The sequence below is a fragment of the Necator americanus genome, chromosome I (genome assembly GCF_031761385.1).
Source record: "Necator americanus strain Aroian chromosome I, whole genome shotgun sequence".
Taxonomy (NCBI): domain Eukaryota; kingdom Metazoa; phylum Nematoda; class Chromadorea; order Rhabditida; family Ancylostomatidae; genus Necator; species Necator americanus.
Window position 1 is genome coordinate 25,211,324 of NC_087371.1, and position 20,754 is coordinate 25,232,077.

Below are 20,754 nucleotides of genomic sequence, written 5' to 3' on the forward strand. Positions count from 1 at the left end.
AACTGGTATGGAAAAGCTAATTTTACTCCTTTCATGTCTTCCAGGAATTTTCAATTCTTTCACTTATGAAGTTCCGAAGGCCTAAAGAGGCAAAAACTGGTACCTCAGCTCTCTAGATAGCCGGTGATGGTTGGAACTATGAGTAGAAACAATTGTCAGTGGTAAAATCTAATACAAGGAAGTATTTTCGGATATTCGCTTTTTCGTTCATTTCAGGATTTCTGAAACTTTCTACTCTAAGAATTTGGTTCGAGAACTCATAACTACACAAACCAACGGAGGTGTCCGTTTAAGTTTTTGCGAGCCATTCAGAATATAAAGTGATGTTGTGAAAATTGCGTGTATAAACGAGACCCTTCATATTAGAAAGAAGTGGCTTTCGCGAACAGAGCGTAAATATAGAAATCGACGAATCTTTAGTTCTAGGGATGTTATGAAGGCTGCACGAGCTGTTCGCATTTTCTTCGTACTCTATTATATCAAGAAAAACGTATTCGCGCGTAAATTAACAGTGGCTGAAGCAAAATCATACTGTTGAAGGATGGCCGCAAATTTTCCGTCCTCGTTTTGGAAGGAACTTGCCGTCCGTAGAACACTATCTCAGCCAACGCAGCTAATATAACAGTTGTTTCAAGAGAACGAACAGTTTCCGAATTTCTATTCCTGAAAATTGGCTAAGAACGACAAAGGAACACGGATCATCTTGCGTTCTTTTTGCATTTTCGCATTCTCGACTCTGAATATGAACGCCATAGGTATTTCCGGAGTTGGACAATGTTTTGCACATGAAGTTAATTATGAATACAGATCACGAATATGTGTATAAAATATGCGCAAAATTATATATAATGGCAAGTATTACCTTTTTAGAGTTAGATTTTTTTGTTTTCCCAGAAAGCTCGTTGTAGATGGGAGGAGAATACTACAACGCTCTGGATTTTTGTATGAAGTGATTCTCGGTGTTGCACCCCTGTGAGTATTGATATGGTAAGCAACTGAAAATTGCGACCAGCAGTTGCAGATTTTACCGAACCTTCTGTGTCAGTCCGGAAAATTCTCCTATGTATTAATGGAGCTGGATAAAAATTAGGGGTTAAAGATCGGGGAGAAGGTGTGAAGAGCGAGGATTGATGTAGTCCTACTGTGCAGATGCCGATCGTTATCTATACGTTTTTGGGTTCTTTTTTTGCACAGATCTTCTCGTACTAAACAAACTGATGCTACCTTCGAATGTGTAATTATTCTAACGTCTCTGTTTGTTAATCTAACGATTAAACCCTATATGAGGACAAATAACCATATAGATGATTAGAGGCAGCGTACCACGAATCTGACGTGACATATGCACCCCGGCTGTCATTTTGCTTTTCCAACATGCCGATTGAGCAAAATACTCGGTACTCGGTAATCTGCATTTTTTGTTTTGAACCTTCGAAATGTCGAAAATGAGAAAGTAATAGTCTAGCGATGTGGGATTCAAACTCATATGGCCACAGCCGGTTTTGCCCCTTCATGTCTGTTGGCGGAATAATTGGAGGGCAAACTACGGAAAATCAATGGATGACTACCCACAAAATCCTACAACAGTCTTTTTTTTAAAGAAAAAAAGCAAGAAGCAAAGAAATTCCGCTTGCAAAAGTTTTTCATCATACTTCCGCTTAGACACCTTTTAACAGCGTCTTTCCGCGAGTTGAACGGTAAGGTCGAACTTTCAGTCACTTGTGATCCTTTTAAAGAAGCGGAACATGGAATACATTTAAGAAAAGAGAAGTACTATATAAGACCACTGGAACATTTGATAGGAAAAGATCCTGTTCTTAAAAACAGCGGAAAACTCATGAACTTAAGACTTTATTTTTCTACAGATGGCTGATTATATTAGGAGTTCAAATAGGTACACTTGTCATATGACATTCACTTAAATAGCAAATAAATGTGGCATGTGACAGTATGTTGATTTGTTAAAATTGGGAAAGGTATTCGCAAAAAAAGATTCAGCAGAAAGGAATGACATCTTCGTCAATCAAGTTGTTAGTAAAATTGAATTACTTAGCAGAGGAATGGAAATGTTGAGAAGCAAACAGTTAAAACGTAAAAACGCACGAAAGCACGAATTCGACGAATTTCTGAGTATTTTAGAACTGTTTCTGCGATTAAACTATGATGACACGACTCCTACGAGAATTGTCGGAGAACGTCCAACTACAAAGGGAATTACAGCACCGGAGTATGTTTCTTTTGAAACTTTCCCAACCAGTTCCTCAATGTCATGTAAAACTGCGGAAAAACAAAAAGTGGAGCAATCCCGCCCATGTTCCTCTCTTTTCACCAAAAATTTTTCCTGCTCCCTCCACAAGATAGTCAGTTCGCAAGTTTTGGAGGATATAACAAACATTATGCTACATATGTAGTCATGCTATATAATAGCGGGCGCATTCTGTCACGTGTGTGTTAGTCACGAAATTCCGGAAAGCAACTGACGGGTCCAACTGCGTCGAAGTGGTGCGTCGCAGAAATCTGTAAAATGGGGTAGCAACATGGGTGACCCTCGGCTTCATATCAGTGCCTCGAAGTTAGAAAACGGTAAAATGGGGTGGGCGGGTCCCAAGGAGTTCGCTTTGTGAGCCGGCGCTAGATTGTGACGGAGTGAGGTGGGATGGATCCTACAGCTTTGAATCACCTTGACTAAGCAAAGTGTCCCTACATGAGGGAAAATGCTGTGGCAAGTTAGAGAAGATATTCCTATGGCTTTGCACGAGACTAGAGTTCAACCTTTAAAACTGCTCCCACAATAAGAGGAACTGCTAATGACAAATGTCGATGTGTCTTGTTCGATAGTATTAGTGTTCTAAATCGTTTTATGCTGCAAATTTGCAACATGAATAATTAAGAATCTGTAACAAATGTTCAGTGCTGATTGGAATCATCGCTTGGAAGGGAGCAGATGCAACGTTTTTGCAAAGACACCAAATGCATTCCTTATAGAGTCAGTCCTTATATAGTCGACGCGAATAGTGCACACCTGTTAGATGGGGGCTTTCACGGCCTCGATCTGCTTTGCCTCTGGTTGTTCGTCTGAAGTGCGTGTATTTTCACGTCTAATGTCTTTCCTTTGAATTCGCATACTATTTACATTATGTGGATCGCTCATTCTCGCTTAGCTACAGCTATCCTTAGATCGCTCATGATAATGGTACCTCAATCGCTTTGAAGCAATCATTCACGTGATTGTACCAATTTTTCCTTAGATCGCGTTGCTGACTTCAAACGTATAGCTTTAGCATTCTTCTTGCATTGTACATGTAATAATTTAGTTAGTATATATAAATGTTTAATAACCCAAGCTTGAGGGTTATTCTTGTTGGTCAAACCACGTGGCAACCAGTTTGATTTGGGCAAGCAACCTAACGCATAGAAGAGATTCCCGTCATGAACCAATGCATTTCCGTAAGTATTGTGTCCTTCCCGTTTTTCGAATAATACAGATTTTGCCCGGCACCAGAATGCGGGTGGAGGTCTCTTACGCTTTGCGACCCACTCAGTCTTGCTTAATTGTTATTCTCCTGTTCGGAAGTATCTGAACTGAACAGGTGCTTAATAGGTGTTTCCTCTTTTTTTGCTTTATCGCTTGAAGCTTAAAATACTATATATCAGTACTCCAAAGTAAGTAACATTTATTCGTCTTGCACCAAGACGAGAATTTTGACCTCGGAGAAAGATGGCGTTCAGGTCGACTATTTATCATATATTGAAGAAGAACAAAAGAAGAATGTGTGCTTTTCTTCAACTGGAAGTTGGAGGAAATGTGGTGCATAATTAAAATGAGGAATAAAATGCTCCCAACACTGAATTCCTTGGATGTATGATCGTCAGAATCTTTATCACACAAATGTCAAGTGAGGTAATACACAACCAAAAATTCTAGGGAGGGAAAACGGGAGGGTCCACCAATTTTTGCTATTATTGAACGACGAGCCACTAAAACAAGAGCACAGAAACCAATTAACGGGGTAACTTCTAAAAATCATTTTGGCGAATGGAAATGGCAGAATTCACGAAAGGATAACAAAAAAATAAAGGAAAGAATAAAACTCTGAGCTCAAAAACACGAATCAACACAATGCTTAACCTAATCGTTATTGGAGAAGTAGCTTGCACGTGGTCTCTGAAACAGTGGAACTTCATCGCTACAATCGCATACTTAGAATAGCACGAACATCAAGTATAAATCGCCCATTTCTGAATATCTTCGAGTTTAGACTGGAGATAATTTGATCAGGACATAACTTTAAATCAAAATTAGATCCAATGAACAGCATCTGCAGAAGATGGAATACAAGATCGTTGAGAAGAGCTTTCATCCAAAATTAATCCTCCGTGTTGGATGTCAATGAAATTTTACTAACTTTTGCCGATTTTACGATCACAATATTGTTAATTTCATCAGCACCTCACTCTGTTTACTCAAAATTAGATCAATGATCAAATGCGGTGGGTTTTCAAACGAAAAACACGGAAGAATGGAAAGATCAGAAAGTGAACAAAAAAGGGGAAAGGTTCCAACCAAGTTTAGAATGAATAGTGGAGGTGGAACATGGAGAAATGAAGTTTTCCACCAACGACAAGGGACAAAAATTACAGCGCACAAAAAAGGGTAACCAGCTGCTCTCCGTTACCGAAGCGATATCGATGCAAAGAAGCGTTCGAAATTTATCGAGATACAAGAGGATAGAAACTTAGAAAGTTTAAACCATTTGCGAAATACGCTGGATCCACGAGGAGATTACACAGAGCATCAAATATTTGCAAATGATGCCAATTGCACACACCGTTCAGAGGATTTTAAATATTAGGTTCTTTTCGTCTCCGTTTCTTTTTTGCTTCACCTACAGGTGAAAAATCGTAACAGAAAAGATCCTCTAAGCTTCAGAAAACTTCCAATTTTGCGCAACCTTTTCAGAAGTCTGAGGTTTGGAGGCTCGAAAACGCCGGACCAAAAACGGAACTTCTATATAAGTGGGTGACTAGAGACTTAGGGCTTTTATCACCCTAATTGAACAGACCGAAACGGTGGCTCAGTAAAATGTATTCATTATACAATAGGCAGAGGAAGTGAGCCAAGTAATGAGTGGACAGAGCGTTATCTGCCGCACTCTTGGACGGTACAATTCGTTATGCCACAACAATAACCATAACAGCGAAAGGTGCTTTATACCAGGCCTCTTATCTACCGTCGGGGTCGACGATACTGCCGCGGGTGACAACACGAAATTAATAAATTACGACAACAATCTCTAGTTTGACAATTCTTTTCCTTGATACGGCTCGACTGTTCTGGAGTTTGTGGAGTGGCGTGGGTGGTGCGTTTACGTTTAGCTGATAGTGGCTTCTCGATAGTGAATTGCTGATAGTGGCTTGAGAGTTCGGCTTGGTGCAGGCGTGTTGATGACGGCTGGTGCCTTGCTGATGGGTTTTTGATGACGATGACGGTTGGCGTTGAGATAGTGCTTACTTCTTGTATGGCCGCTTCGTGGGCGGCTGCGGTCTTCTGGAAGAGCAAAGCAGGAAATTGTGGCCAAGGTCTCCTTTGATGCGCGAGTCAAGTTATGTCTTTTCTTGCTTGCCGAAGGTTCCTCAAAGACTGTGTTGTCGCTGTTCTGGTTCTGATCTTTTGCGCAACTTCGTATTTCTAGAGGGAAAATTTTGTTGAGTGGACGTTGAATGATCCGCTGATTTGGCATGAGTTTTGCTGACCCTATTAGGCCATCATCAGAGGTCATGACATCCACTACTTTGCCGTATGGCCAATTTTCTCTAGGTGTTTCCTCTTCAAACGCTTGTTTTTTCTGTTTCAGTGAGCGTTGGATCATGTTCGTTCATGCAATGCACTTCCATTTGGGTTAGAATACCTAATGTTTCCTTGCAATAAATCAATGGAAAGTGGAAGAAGTTTTGTGATGACATCAGTATCACATTTTGTAAGCGGTCTGGAGTTGAGAATTGTGTCTTGTTCGATGCTTTCGTGTACAGCAGTGAGTCCATAGCACAACAGAGTATCTGTTTTGTTCCCTGTATGAACAGCTCCTTTTCCGTATATCGCAGCTCCAAATACAGTTTTTGCGATATGGAGACCACTGGGGGTCTTCATTAGGTGAGAAAGACCAGTTACTAACTCATGATAATAGTCCAACCCTACTAGAACATTTGGGGTTTGGCTTTCCCTTCTAAGTTTCGAATTTGCCAGACAAACATTGTTTTCTTTCAGAATTTCGATATCAACTGGGCTTAGGTTTACACTTGAGAACCCGTTTGTGACCACAGTTTTAGTCTGAATTTTCATGTTAATCACTTCACCGTAGGAGGTGCCAATTTTCATATGTAATATATGACTTTTGAAGCACTCAATATGTCCACCTATTCCGGACATTGTGCAGATTTCAGTTGTTTCTTGAGGTAGGCCAAAACGTTCGGCTAGTGATTCTTCAATCACCATTTTCTGTGCTCCAGAATCAAAGAAAAAGAGCACTTCTTTTCCGTGGTTATGATTTACCGGATTTTTTGGTAGCGATTCGGTGCGTATATCGATCTTGGGTTATTCTGACCATTTATATTCCTTTGACTTGAATTCCATGCTGGCATCTAGTTTCTCTGTTGCTTTGTTCCCTTTTTAAAGCATAAACTTGGATGGTGCTTTTGTCCGCATTGAAAGTAGTCTGGTTTTTGAAAATCAAAGCTGGTATGGTTAGGTGAACAGCATTTCCAGCATCTGTTATCATCTTTTATTATTTTGCGCCGACTGTCCTGATCAGACACTGTTCTGCACATTATTGGTGGATGATGACCCTTGTGGCAAAATAAGCACCACTCATTGGCTAAAGGTCGCTGGCTGATGTACTTCTCTTTTGAAGTACTCTATTGTTTATTGAGTGACCCAATCAGTTTTCGATATAACCTTTTGCAGCAACTTTTTTCTTTATCTGCGCCAGAAAGTCCTCGATTATTTATTGTTCGAGTGCTTGGCCAGATGCCAGAACAGGTTTTATGATATCCTGTGGGAATTTTGCTATGATGGTTTCGCACCATATGGGGTCACAGGTATTTTGCACATCATATCCTGCCGATATCATTTGATTGGCCTAGACTTGAAATTGATCGGAATAATTAGCTTAACAATTATCTGCTGAGTTGTTAGCTGGTCTCATATTAACCACTTTTTGCACTATTTGAGACCTATTTGGGGTTTTATTGCAGTATGTTTCCTGCAGTGTTTTTATGATCCAGTTATAGTTTTCTGGAATTAGTTTTAAGCCTTTTATGACAGTCTGAGCTCTGCCTCTCAAGCTTTCCTTGAGTACCAGTATTTTTTCTATGACATCTAGCTCTTTGCTTGTGTCTCGAAATTCGCCCAGTATTTGGCGAACTCTTCAGCATCTCCTTAAAATTTCGGTAGAGGTGCTTGGGGAGGTTAAATCGATCGATAACGGAATTGGTCTGTTTGATTCTGTCGCAAATCGACTGAATTCAGCAGACCTGATCGTGATGTGCTCGGTTCACTCTCATATCAGTTGCTATTTTGTTCGCCGTCATCATTTTGTGTCATTTGGGTTCTAGCTCACCTGAATTTTGGTTTTCATGTTTTGTACAGTGGGTGGTGAACCCGAGTTTTACACTCATTCTGTCCAAAATGCACCTGCTTTCCTCTAATCGTGCAGTTAACATAAATGTGAGGTCATTTGCCTCTGCTACAGCTACTTGCAATTGAGATTCATCTTCAATTTATTTATTCTATTTCGAGCATTAAATCTTTCTTCTCAGATTTATTTTTACAGTTTTTGTACTCGTCCCTTATTTCATTCTACAATTTTCGCAGATTTTCTCTGTCTTCTCTAATCTGCCTGATGCCGCTCTCTAAGAGGGTAGTTGCTAACCTACATTTTCCGTAGCTCTCTTCGTCTACAGTAGGATAATCAGCTTTTTTCGTGTACTCCTTATATCTGGAGACTAAATTTTTGAACTTTGATGCGCTCAACACAACTGGTGCTTTATGGAAACGAAGAGCCAATTTTTTTTAGCAAGTTCTTTCCAAAATTTACTCTGCTGTGATTAGTCAGAGATTTAGCTCCAGGTACTGTGTGCGGGAGCGAGATTACTCACAATTGAGGTGAGTCACTCTGATTAACTTCAGAGATTTAACTCCAGGTACGTTGTGTACGGGTGAAAATTAGTCACAACTGACGTGAGCTACTCTGATTTATTTCAGAGATTTAGCTCCAGGTACTTTGTACGGGAGCGTTCCCAAAAACGGGATGAATCAATCGATTCTAAGTCTTTGGTTGGACATGTGCTCTTTATTAACGAGCTAGTCTCTTCTCCTGGCCTCAAAGATGTTACTCTTTGACGCGGGAATATTGGCTTGTTCTAGCCGATGCACCAAACTACATAACGGGTGAGTAGACACCTAGGTGTTTTATCACCCTAATTGAACAGACCGAAGTTGTAGTTCAGTGGAATGTATTTATTATACAGTAGGCAGAGAATAATGTGAGCGAAGTAATGAGTGGGCAGAGCGTTGTCTGCCGCACTCTTAGACGGTACAAGTCGTAATGCCACAAAAATAACCATAACAGCGAGCAGTACTTAATACCACGCCCCTCATCTATCATCAGGGTCGATGATAACTTCCAAACTTGCTCGCGTGAAATTCTGGATTCCCTCACCCTTGATTCCCAATGCCACTTATCATTCAATAGGTGTTTTGATGTCTTAAGTTGTTTTCATTGTGTTTTGTATCTTTTTGGAGGTTCTCATTTGTTTTTTACTTCTTCAAGTCTTTTTCAGAACGGCGTAATGAAAGACAGCGTTGAGAAGCTTTTAAGCTTGGAATTTCTTCATCCGTGGTTAGGAGCCGAAGCCAACATTGTTCACAAGCATCGCGGGCAATGTGCAACTTTTTTGACATATACAGAACCATTTGAGAGTAAATACTCGAAGCTAGCAAGCTTCAAAACGTCCGCGAAAACACACAATCACTTAAAGGCTTCACCTCACCAATCTGGCGTGGTATGGATTTTCGTTTCATTTTCAAGTATATCTATACCGGGTCGTCGATTATGAATACGGGGGTGGTTCTGCTCATCTCTCCTTGCATCACTGTAAGCAGACGGCTTTGGAATGTGGTTCCTTACGACGTCCTCTATTGCAACGCGCCACCCTTGCACCCGGCCCCGCCTGCGATTCGGGGCGCAAGTGTGGCGCGTTGCAATAGAGGACGTCGTAAGGAACCGCATTCCGGAGCTGTGTTCACTGCAGTGATGCAGAGAGAGATGAGTGGAACCACTCCTGTATTCATAATCTACGACCCGATATGGGACTACTCCAACGAAAATCCATACCACGCCAGATTTGTGGGGTGATGCTTTTAAGGGTCCTTAAAGAATGAGGAGAATTTCTTTTTCTATGCTCTTTTTTAGGTTACCACCAAATCAGCAAAGGATTTTATTGCTCTAACATAGTACACGTCCTTGTTTCATGTCAATGAGCAAACCGGTTTTAAACATAGCTTCTCTGACGTGCTCCTAATGTTTTGAAATATCGAAACTCTCTTTGTAGGATGAGTTGTGGGCACTAACAATAAGACGTAAATATAAAATTCGCAATTTGCGCGAGTGTTGTTTTTAAGTACTATACAAGTAAATTTGACAGGTTATCATTTATACCTCACTCCGGTTTCAATTTTGTAACACGTCTCCAGAAACATTTCCTAACAATGAACGCGGAAAAAACCAGGAATAGGATTGGTACAGCGATGAGCGTTGCAACTATATCTATTGAGTAATACTGGACCAGAGAGAGATGTCGTCCATAAGAGTCGAGATTTGGTATCTGGCCAAACCTAAAATAAGTATCGCGGATCATCGCGATTGCTCGCCGCGCGATGGTATGTGAGCAGGACGGGTGCGCAGCTTATCTCCTCTCTCATCTAAAAAAACAGTGCTGCGCACCCGCCCTGCAGACCTTCTTAAGCCTCCAGTGAGGCTTCTTTGTTTCATTGTCTTTTTTTTATATAATAATTCCATTTTTGTTCTTTTCTCTCTTGTACATTTTTTGGTTGATTTTTATGGGGTTTAATTACCCAAGTTTGAGGTAATGAATGGTTGATTGCGTTGGGTGGTTGAGTGTCGTTTTCGTAACCGCGTGGCACAAGGCACGAGCTTAACCGCTACTTTATGGTGCATGGCTATTTCGATCTCGGACGCACGGACACAGGTACGATAGGGATTTTCGGCTAACGAAAGTTCGGATTTTGTCGCTTCTTGTTGTGGATTTCACGTTTTGGATCGCTCTCACACTACTTCACACAATCCTTCTTCCTTCACTTTTGGAGTAAAACCTCGCTTTCCCCTTTGGACGACGCAAAAAAAAAAAAAAAAAAAAAAAACGCTGATTTTTCCAATCATTCACACATTTTGGAATTTTAACACCCCACGGATTTGGCTAGGAACAAACAGGCCATCACTTTCCTCCCTTCTCACCTCTTACGCTGTAGTGCCAGGACTTTCAACGAACAGCTGCAGTCCGCATTTTTTCCTTTCACACTTGGATTGCACTCTTCTCTTTCCGGGAATCCCCGTTTTTTTTTTTTTTTTGCGCTTTTGAAATAATTTCGCGTTCTCCATTTTGGGCGACGCCAGACAAACAGCGCTCTCTATTCTCCCGATTTTCTGGACCTAGAAAAGGCACAAGATTCTGCCTGAAACAAAAGTAGCATTAGCCTCATCCGTACCGTATCAGAGCTATTTTCTTCTCAGTTCATCTTCATTGAAGATTTTTTTTGTTTTGTGCGATACGCATGCCCGGTTTGGTCTTCTCAGTTGGTGAAAAATGGTTGGTCCAGCATCACTAAGAACAAAAAAGGCCTTACTGACACGATACTGCAATAATTTGTCTCGGGTAATCGAGAGAATCGATTCTGCTCACACCGCCGCGCAAGCTAGTAGCGATGACGCAACATCTCCTCCACGCATCAAAGCATCGCTGTTTGAACTCGACGCCACGGCAAAGCTAGCGGCAGATGCCTTGAATGCTTTCACGGCAGCGCTGGACGAGATCGATGAACTACCCGAAGAACAAGACAAGCAGGCGAACGACTACATTGACTCATCGCTTTCGTTGATTGAGCGCGCTCGTCTGATGGCGATTGAACTCGACGCAAAAAACATTGGGGACCGGGAGGAAAATGACGAGAGAGGATGGACAGAGATGATGAGACCAAAACTTCCGCCAATACCCATACCCATATTTACGGGAAAGCTTCAGGAATACACCAACTTTTGGACACTTTTCGAATCCAACGTCGACAGACAACCACTCACCAATCTACAGAAGTTTAACTATTTATTAACCGCTTTGCGAGGGGAACCCCGAGAACTGATTAAACGATATCCAATAACCGAAGCCAACTATACGCACGCCATTCAACTTTTGAGGGACAAGTATGGGGACGAATCTAAGCTCATCGCGGACTTACAATCGCGCCTTGAAATGACGAAGGCAGACAACAAATCTATCTACGCTCAACGTCGCCTTCTCGAACAAATTCTTCCCATAGTAACTCAGTTGGAAGAGTTGGGAATAACACTGAATGGCTCGTATCCTACAAAGAAGCTTCTCTCCAAGTTTTCTTACACATTGCAGCGTCAAGTTCTGGAACGCTGCCTCTTGCAAAATAAGAAAGAAACCGATTGGATTATGCGGGATGTGCTCTCTGAGCTGGACGATCTGATAACCACACAAGAACAGATCAGTGAAATGATCGATAGCATTCCCAACAAGTGTGATGATCGCAGCAGAGATTCTCATAACAACAACAGATCGAAGAAATTCCTCATGAAGAATGCGACAACAAAGCCTGACCCGAATGCATGTATGTTTTGCGGATCAACGCAACACAAATCAGCTGATTGCACAAGGATTCCAAGCATCCACCAGCGACGTACCTATATGCAACAACATAGGAGATGCCTCAACTGTGGGAAAGAAGGCCACTTTGTGAAAGACTGCACAAGTAAAGGATGCAGGTATTGCACGGGGATGAAGCATCATCATACCCTCTGCCCCCAGAGGCACAACTTGGGAGAGACCACAGACCAAACCCCACCAAGGGCAAGGACAAACACTAATACTCCACAGAACAGACCGCCGGTACCCAATGTACCTCGGAATACGAAACGACATGTGAAAACTGCGGTAGCGACGGCACAACCAGTGCAGACTACCGACAGCAGCGCGACCTACCCGGACATAACGGATACTGCGCAGCACTCACCGCAAGATACATCTATCCTTCAGAATAGTACGGTAGACGCCCTGGACAATAAGGTATTGTTACTGACAGGAGTAGCGCGGGTACGGGATGAAGCGCGTGATGACTGGAAAGAAGTGGAGATCCTCTTCGACACAGGAGCCGACCAGTCATTCATAAGCTCTGCTCTCGCAGAAGAATTGAACCTGAAATGTACAAAAGAGAAGGAGCTCACTATGTACACTTTCGGTTCTACTGACCCTAAACCGACCAAGTGTAGGCACACAACGTTGGACCTGTGGGATAATCAGGGACAAAAACATCCCGTACGGCTATGTACCACACCGGTACTCACAAGTAAAGGACAAACGACCCAACTCGACCACGCGGACCTAGCGTTTGTGGCACAACACAACATCCACCTGTCCAAACCTACGTCCAATTCCACATCCATACCACAGATATTACTCGGATGTGATCAGTTGTGGGGTTTATTGGATGCTCCCCTTCCACGCTTTAAACTCCCATCGGGCCTGCTCCTCATTCCCTCAAAACTCGGATATTTGCTGACCGGAAAGCAGCACACCTTCCACGGAATAGAAGGACAACAGAATGAGGTCAATATCAGCATGATCACCATGGTACAGGCCTTCACAGAATCTGAAGATGAGATGAGCCGATGGGACAGATACTGGACAATGGACTCAGCCGGTATATGCGAGTTCACGGGAACTAAAAACGAAGAAAAAACCGCAGTTAATGAACAAGTGGTTATGTTCTTCAATAACACAATCGAACGCCGTCCTGATGGGTACTACGTTCGGTTGCCGTATAAGGACAATCACCCCCCACTACCGGACAATCGGCAAATAGCTCTGAAACGGTTACAAGAAGTAATACGGACGCTGAAATCGAGTCCACAGTTATTACAAGATTACGAAAACACATTCCACACCCAGCTGGAAAAGGGAATTATTGAACAAATTCCAAACAACCAACCAGGTATCGGACCTATCGTACACTACATTCCACACCAACCGGTGGTCACGCCCCACAAAGAAACGACAAAATTACGAATTGTGTTTGATGCATCCTCACACTACAAGGAATGCCCTTCACTAAATGACATACTACACCAAGGACCATTGGTATTACCGGATCTTTACGCGATGCTGCTACGTTTTCGAATGTTACCTTATGTAGCAATATCGGACGTGGAGAAAGCCTTCTTACAGGTACACCTCAATGAAATGGATAGGGACGCCACGAGATTTATCTGGGTACGCGACGTGGACCTACCAGTCACTGAAGACAACATCGTCACATACCGTTTCACCCGGGTCACATTTGGCCTGAACGTATCGCCATTCCTCTTGGCTGGTACAGTAACCTACCACTTACATCATGTCGTTGAAAACAAAGAATTGGCGAAGGAAATCAAGGACAACTTATACGTGGATAACCTGATCCTAGCCGCACGTACCCCTGAAGATCTGGCCAAAAAAGTCGTAGATTCACGCGAGATTTTCCAGGATATGGGGATGAACCTGAGAGAGTTTTTGGCCAATGACGTTAATCTCAAGGACTTCATCTCTCAAGAGGCTTGCGCGAAAGCAGCGGTGCAGAAAGTGCTAGGGATAGAATGGAATGCAACAGGAGACTACCTCTCCATGTGCTGTACTTTACCATTCATAGGCCAAGTCACAAAAAGGATTGTAGCGCGACAAATAGCGGCCGTATACGACCCATTGGGGTGGCTGGTCCCACTGCTGACGCAGGCAAAGCATTTCCAACAAACCTTGTGGAAACACAAGTTCGAATGGGACAATATTCTTCCAGCATCCCTCCAGGAGCAGTGGCAGAAAATCACACAAAACATCAACGGGTTTGCCCGTACCTTTCCACGACGATTTTTCACACAACCTCAAGACAAGGACACTTGCATCGCAGTGTTCGCTGACGCCAGTGACATCGCCATGTCCACATGTGCGTACCTATTCGATGGAAAGCACTCCGCGCTGGTAATGGCTAAATGCAAATTGCCATCGATAAAAACGACCACTACAATGCCAAAGATGGAGATGAACGCATTAACAATGGCAGCTCGATTGACATGGTCAGTATACCAAGCCATGAAGGAGCCCTGGCCAAATATGTCCGCTTCTCCACCACAAATTGTCATCCTTTCGGATTCCCAAATTGCATTGAGCTGGCTAACAACGTCAGAGGAAAAGGCCAGTCCAGGTGTCCTTATTTCCAACCGAATAAAGGAAATACGCAAGATCACCGCGGCCCTAAACGACGAAGGTCTTACAGTACGTTTCGCATATGTAAACACAAAAGACAATCCTGCTGATGCGGGAACACGGGGGCTGAACCAGGAACAGTTACAGGACCATCCCTGGTGGACGGGGCCAGATTTTTTACGGACACCTATCAACCACTGGCCCACGATTTTTTATCCATATGACTGGCAGGGTACTCACGAAACGGAAGAATTGCAGCCTCCCACTGAAGCAGGTACAGTCTCGATCACAATGAACTCAGCATCAACGAGACTTCTGCAAGAATCCTGCAATGACCTGATCGACGCCAAACGCTTCAGCTCCTTCAAGAAAGCAAAGAGAGTGACAGCATGGGCGCTGTTGTTTATTAAAAAACTGATGCGCTCACTACCACAACAGTCAGTGGACAGGATATTCCAGAAAATACCAGAGCTACGGACCATACAGGACACAACAATACTTTTGGGGCAGCACATCAAAGCGGCACGGATTGCGCTACTCCGAAACCATCAATCTTCATTTCTATCACATTACCATAAAAAACTGCGGAATGACACTTTGCGTCTATATCAAGACAAGGACCTTCTATGGCGATCACAAGGACGCCTCCAGAACTCGACATTAGGAGCAGATGCGAAATCACCCATTTTCGTGGCTCCGAATACACCTCTGTCACAACTCCTCATCAAGGACGCTCATGGCGATTACCATCAAGGTGTGGAACATACAATCGCCACAATTAGACAAACGTACTGGATACCAAAAATACGGCAACAAGTACGAAAACTAGTGAGCAAATGCGTACAATGCAGACGACTAAATGCCCTTCCTTACCCATATCCAGACATGACTGATTTACCACAACAAAGGGTTATGCGCAGCCGTCCGTTCCAGCATATCGGGCTCGATTTCTTCGACTTACCCTCCACACACCTGGAAGCCGGTAAAACTCACGGCTATGGTTGCATTTTCACCTGCATGGTTACCCGTTTGATTCATCTGGAAATGGTAGACAGCATGAGCACGGAAGATTTCATCAACGCCTTACGAAGATTTGTGGCTAGAAGAGGTGTTCCTGACTCTATCACATGTGATAATGCCCCGTCTTTTCTGCTCGGAGCCAGCATTTTAGCAGGTTCACCTCAAGGGGAAACCCTCAGCTCAAGTATACATAACGCCACATCAAATCAAGAGATTCAGTGGAACCACATCACTCCCTACGCACCATGGCAGGGCGGTTTTTATGAGCGCCTCATCAAATCCGTCAAACACGCTTTATATAAGTCACTACGAGGCACAAATCACCGTTCCGGAGACCATTTACGAACGATCTTGACGGAAATTGAAGCTTGTCTCAACTCAAGGCCGCTCACTTACCAAGGTGATGGACAGGAAGACTTTTCTTCCATTCGACCAATCGACTTCCTCCAAAAGGATTTGACACTAACCCTACCAACCACACACCTCACAGATCCCATGACAAACGATCCCGACTACCATACCCCAGACGAGATTCGAGCCCTCCAAACTCGTCAAGAGGTCATTGCTTCCTTACAATCATCATGCGGTGCCACGGAACGATTTTGGACTATTTGGCAAAAACATTACCTGACCTGCCTACGGGAAACGCACAGAAGGACAATCTCAAGTAAACGACAGGGACGAGAGACTCCTACCATAGGGGACGTGGTTTTAGTAAGCGATCCAGTAATTCCACGTAATGAGTGGAAGCTAGCACGAATTACCGATACTCGAGCAGGACGGGATGGGGAAATTAGAGAAGTCGAGCTTCTCACGCCAGCGCGCAGAAAAATACGACGACCTCCAAACCTTCTCATCCCTCTGGAAATACAGCCTGCTACAACTCCGTCCCACACCACACCAGGAGATCACGCAGTATCAGACGGGACAGACGAACAAATACCCACTTCTCATCCTTACAACCTGCGTCCGCGACGCGCAGTACATTACGCTGATGAGCAAGTGGTTACGACAACTCAAACTGCAACAGTCAGACGTTTCCCACCAAAATGGTTCCTATTCTACATCATGATCATCACATTGTTCACAACTTCGTCTACTTTTGCCAACAGGGATATAAGCATGACGTGTAGCAACGAAGGTGTGCTCGTTCATACATCTCGGAACGATCCGTTTGAAATCTGCGCGGACCACCATTGTCAAATGATCACCCCAGTGACAAACCCCTTCCTTGTCAAATTTCCACCAGAGGTAACACTTCATGACTACCTAGTGTCACTTAAATGGAATACCGGAGATCAACTGGCAACCATGGAGACAATGTGCCATCGCCTCAATTTCTGTCAACAACTCGATTGTTGGATATGCTCAACGGTCGTCTTCAACCCCGAGTGTTGGCCAATGGGTGCAATAGTCATCACAGCACTCCTCTTATACGTTATAGTAGCCATACTATATGTACTCCTGTATGTTCCCATGACTATGGGAAAACCGATCCGTATCATTCTCATCGTGCTGAGAAGGATCCTCCTAATTTTGGCATCTGCACTCATAAAGCTCTGCATGACACTATGCCGCAGGATGAGACGACGACGGCCACAATCGCACAGAGACCGTTTGCTAGCAGTTTTGGCAATAACTCTTGCCGTATCCACATATGCGATCCATGCGTGCCAACAAGTAAATGTACTTGAACATCGCTCCACTGTATGTAACAACTACGACGGACACGAAAGTTGCTCGATTTACCTGAACGAGCTTCTCAAAATCAACACTTTCCATCGTGAAGCCTGTCTACGACTCACTCGAAACGCAACCTTGATCGCAAACGTCAAACTTCGTTGGAAAGGCCTCTACCTACACTGTGAACAGGAGTCGAGGATCTTCACACGAGCAGTGGAGCTGCAAAGGATTGACAGCAAACGCTGCCCGCACATGGGCTCGTGTCAAGGTCAAAAATGCGCCGCGATCCACCATTCAAGTCTGATACCGGAACTTGAGGAAGGAAATAAATATCCAGGTCGCACAGGCTGCATGGAATCGTGCGGCGGCCCAGGATGCGACTGTTTCTTCTTAAGTTCCGGTTGTCTGTTCTACCGCGTATACGCGGTGCCGAAGAACAGCAAAGTCTACGAAATATTCCGCTGTACCCGATGGACTGAACAAGTAAAATTGGAGGTGACAATTGAGGACCTCAGCTCCTCTGAAGGAAAAAGGCGATATGTCCTCGCTATAACTCCGAACGTGCCCACGGAAGTACCGTCAATGACAGTTACGATGACGGCGGTAACTCTACCTCCTCTACCCAATCTCTCCAAAGAGTTTGTCACAGATGGACGAGATGTCGCGATCTGGAATAATCCTTTTACACCGGACCTTCTCTGTGCTTCTTGGCGCCACGCTAGAGACATGAACTGCACCCTCAAAGATGATTGCAGATGTCACGCCGCGGAAAACAGTGTCAGCTGTGCATGCCCTACAAAAGATATCCTGGCATATTTCAAGCAGCTCAACTTAGTTCTCCCAGTGAAAACAGCTTCCTGGGAGCTATCGCGACGACTCAATGAGACAGTCACAGCAAAAATTTCACAAATGGTATCAGCGGACTTTGTTGTTCAGTTCAAGACGGTCATCGAGACTGCGAATCTCCTTGTCACCAACAATGTGTGTAACATCGCCAACAGCGAACTGGAGGGATGCTACTACTGTGCGAAGGGAGCTACAGCCAAGGTCACCTGTAGATCATCAACTAACACGCTCGGAGAAGTCCTGTGTGGTCGCCATGCCTTTGTGGTACCATGCGCTCCCACTTCACCTGAGTCAAATCTCTATTTCCACTTGGATTCCGCACGCCAACTTCTCAATTGCTCGATCAGATGTGGAGAAACCGTGCATTACTTCGTTCTATCGGGTATTCTACGGTACACGAGCAATTTTCATGCTGCAATGACTGACTTTATTCAAGGGAACACTACCGCTTACCATGGTTTCCAGCTCCCAGACTTTCACCACATACTGAACGTCTTCATGGACTGGTACAAAGTACTGTTTGTCAGCATTCTGGCAGTGATTTTTGCCTTATTGGTGTCCTACTTGTGCCTACAATCTCTGGGAATACGCCTCATGACGCTCCTTTTGCGCGGCGCACTTACCCTGGTATGCTACCCGGTACGACTGCTGGCAACCACGCTAGAGAGATTTCGCACACCACGACCAAATCGGGACGCGCATGAAAAATGGCTCTGACCCTACACGCAATGAGAATACCCATCTGTACACGATTAAGAGACAACATTCGATTTTTTTCTCTCTCTCTTTTACACAATAACAAAGTATAAAACAAAAAAAAAAAGGAAGGATACCATTTTCCACAGATAACGCGTAGGCTAGTGAATCGCCAATGTTGTGCCTATTTTTTCAGCAAGTTATGGAATTCAACTCGGCTCCTCCATCGCCAAACCCTATCCATTCGGCATCCACTTCATGTCAGCTACGTAGCTTACAGCACGACTATGAAGAGCTGCTACACGCTCTGCCGCAACTCCCCACCCCCCAACAGCTCGTGGACCAGATTGCGCGAACCGTGGAAACGCTTCACAGGACGATGCGCTCCATCCTTCACCTGGATACTCAAATAGAGGCCCTCCGAGCGGATGATAGTTCGTGGCAGACCAGATACTGGAAACACAGCATGGCAGCCGCTTCCGTGGATAAGCTACGCCTCGAGTTGCTTCTGTCGCGAACGACACTCACGTTCCTTTTTTCCTTTCCTCCACTCCTCGTAGCTACACGCGTGATATCGCTGGAGCAATGGAACGCCAAACTAGCCGAGCCGCGCACGGATACTGAAGGTGATACCTTAGCCATGGGACTCAAGGACTTAGAGAACACCATTTCAGAGCAGCTCGGATTCCTTCAACATTACTCCGGACTACTCCGAACGATTGGCGAGAGCATTGCGGAAGACCAGTTTCAAGATCAGCAGATCGAGGACGAGGACAACCGATTCTTCGAAAACCTGATAATACGCAAGCTCGACAACATCACGCACATACTACGAGGATCCCAACTGGAGCATAGCGCGACGCAGACCGAGTCTGCGGAGGACCATCGCGGCGCGGAGGCTGCGGAGACGCAGGATTCGGGCGCGCGGCGGCAGGAAAGCGAAGAGGGACGGGAACAACGCGCTATCGACGACAACGCAGAATTCATGGAAGAACTGCAAGAGGAAATCCGTCCCGACGACGTTTTTGTCGTTGTAGACGAGGTCGTGGGAGCCGAGGTTACCGAGGAGAACGCTTATCACGAGGAGGCGCTGGCACCAAAAGATACGAGCGAGACAAGACGTCTCAACGAGGAGATATTACGTGTTCTCACCGAAAAAAGGGACCTGGAGCGACGGATTCACGAGATGGCGAACGAGAAGACTTGCCCTCGCCGCAGATTTGAAACAGGGCAGATCAGGAACGAAAACGAAACGACGATGCCGTGCGTCTTTTGTGGACTAATCGGCGTGCATTACTCGGACGCTTGTGATGTCTACCCCGACACCCGCCGGAGATGGCGCATAATACGCGAAGCCGCACGTTGCAGGGTGTGTCTCAAAAAACGCTGCACGGGAGGACATAGGTGCGACAAAAGGACAACGAAGTGCCGGTACTGCGCCGATTACGGACATCACCCTTCGCTGTGCTTTCGGCCTCAGAGAAGCGAAGAAACCCGACAACAGCTAGAGGAGTTGAAGCGTCGGCTGCGGCAGAGCGTGCAGCGATTAAAACTCTTAAGAAGACAGTTACACCTTCTGCAAGATGTAGAATAATTGCTTCATTTAAGATTTGTTTTTGTTTTGCTCGCCGATTGTGTATTTTATTCTGGCAGTGTCTTTTATTTGGGCCGCGGGGAGTATCGCGGATCATCGCGATTGCTCGCCGCGCGATGGTATGTGAGCAGGACGGGTGCGCAGCTTATCTCCTCTCTCATCTAAAAAACAGTGCTGCGCACCCGCCCTGCAGACCTTCTTAAGCCTCCAGTGAGGCTTCTTTGTTTCATTGTCTTTTTTTTATATAATAATTCCATTTTTGTTCTTTTCTCTCTTGTACATTTTTTGGTTGATTTTTATGGGGTTTAATTACCCAAGTTTGAGGTAATGAATGGTTGATTGCGTTGGGTGGTTGAGTGTCGTTTTCG

General features: G+C 44.4%; 3 protein-coding genes across 5 annotated transcripts; 1 reads left to right on the forward strand and 2 right to left on the reverse strand.

Moving 5' to 3' along the window:
* Positions 1–5,372: 5,372 nt before the first annotated feature.
* On the reverse strand, positions 5,373–5,870 carry RB195_006797 (uncharacterized protein; the record flags this gene model as incomplete). Of its 2 annotated transcripts, none has more annotated exons than XM_064180091.1 (1): positions 5,373–5,870. In XM_064180091.1, one exon carries the CDS (start codon positions 5,868–5,870, stop codon positions 5,373–5,375), a length of 498 nt encoding a protein of 165 aa, XP_064036991.1. The 2 variants fall into 2 exon arrangements, with proteins under 2 accessions (XP_064036991.1, XP_064036992.1); XM_064180090.1 differs by having other exon boundaries at positions 5,373–5,780.
* On the reverse strand, positions 5,867–6,493 carry RB195_006798 (uncharacterized protein; the record flags this gene model as incomplete). The annotated part of the gene is made up of 1 exon (XM_064180092.1): positions 5,867–6,493. One exon carries the CDS (start codon positions 6,491–6,493, stop codon positions 5,867–5,869), a length of 627 nt encoding a protein of 208 aa, XP_064036993.1.
* Positions 6,494–10,881: 4,388 nt separating this feature from the next.
* Positions 10,882–20,386, forward strand: RB195_006799 (uncharacterized protein; the record flags this gene model as incomplete). Of its 2 annotated transcripts, XM_064180094.1 has the most annotated exons (4): positions 10,882–18,723; positions 18,989–19,418; positions 19,467–20,099; positions 20,161–20,300. In XM_064180094.1, the coding sequence occupies 4 exons, from the start codon at positions 10,882–10,884 to the stop codon at positions 20,298–20,300; spliced, it is 9,045 nt and encodes a 3,014-aa protein (XP_064036995.1). The 2 variants fall into 2 exon arrangements, with proteins under 2 accessions (XP_064036995.1, XP_064036994.1); XM_064180093.1 differs by having other exon boundaries at positions 10,882–18,735; positions 18,989–20,386.
* Between the last annotated feature and the right edge of the window lie 368 nt (positions 20,387–20,754).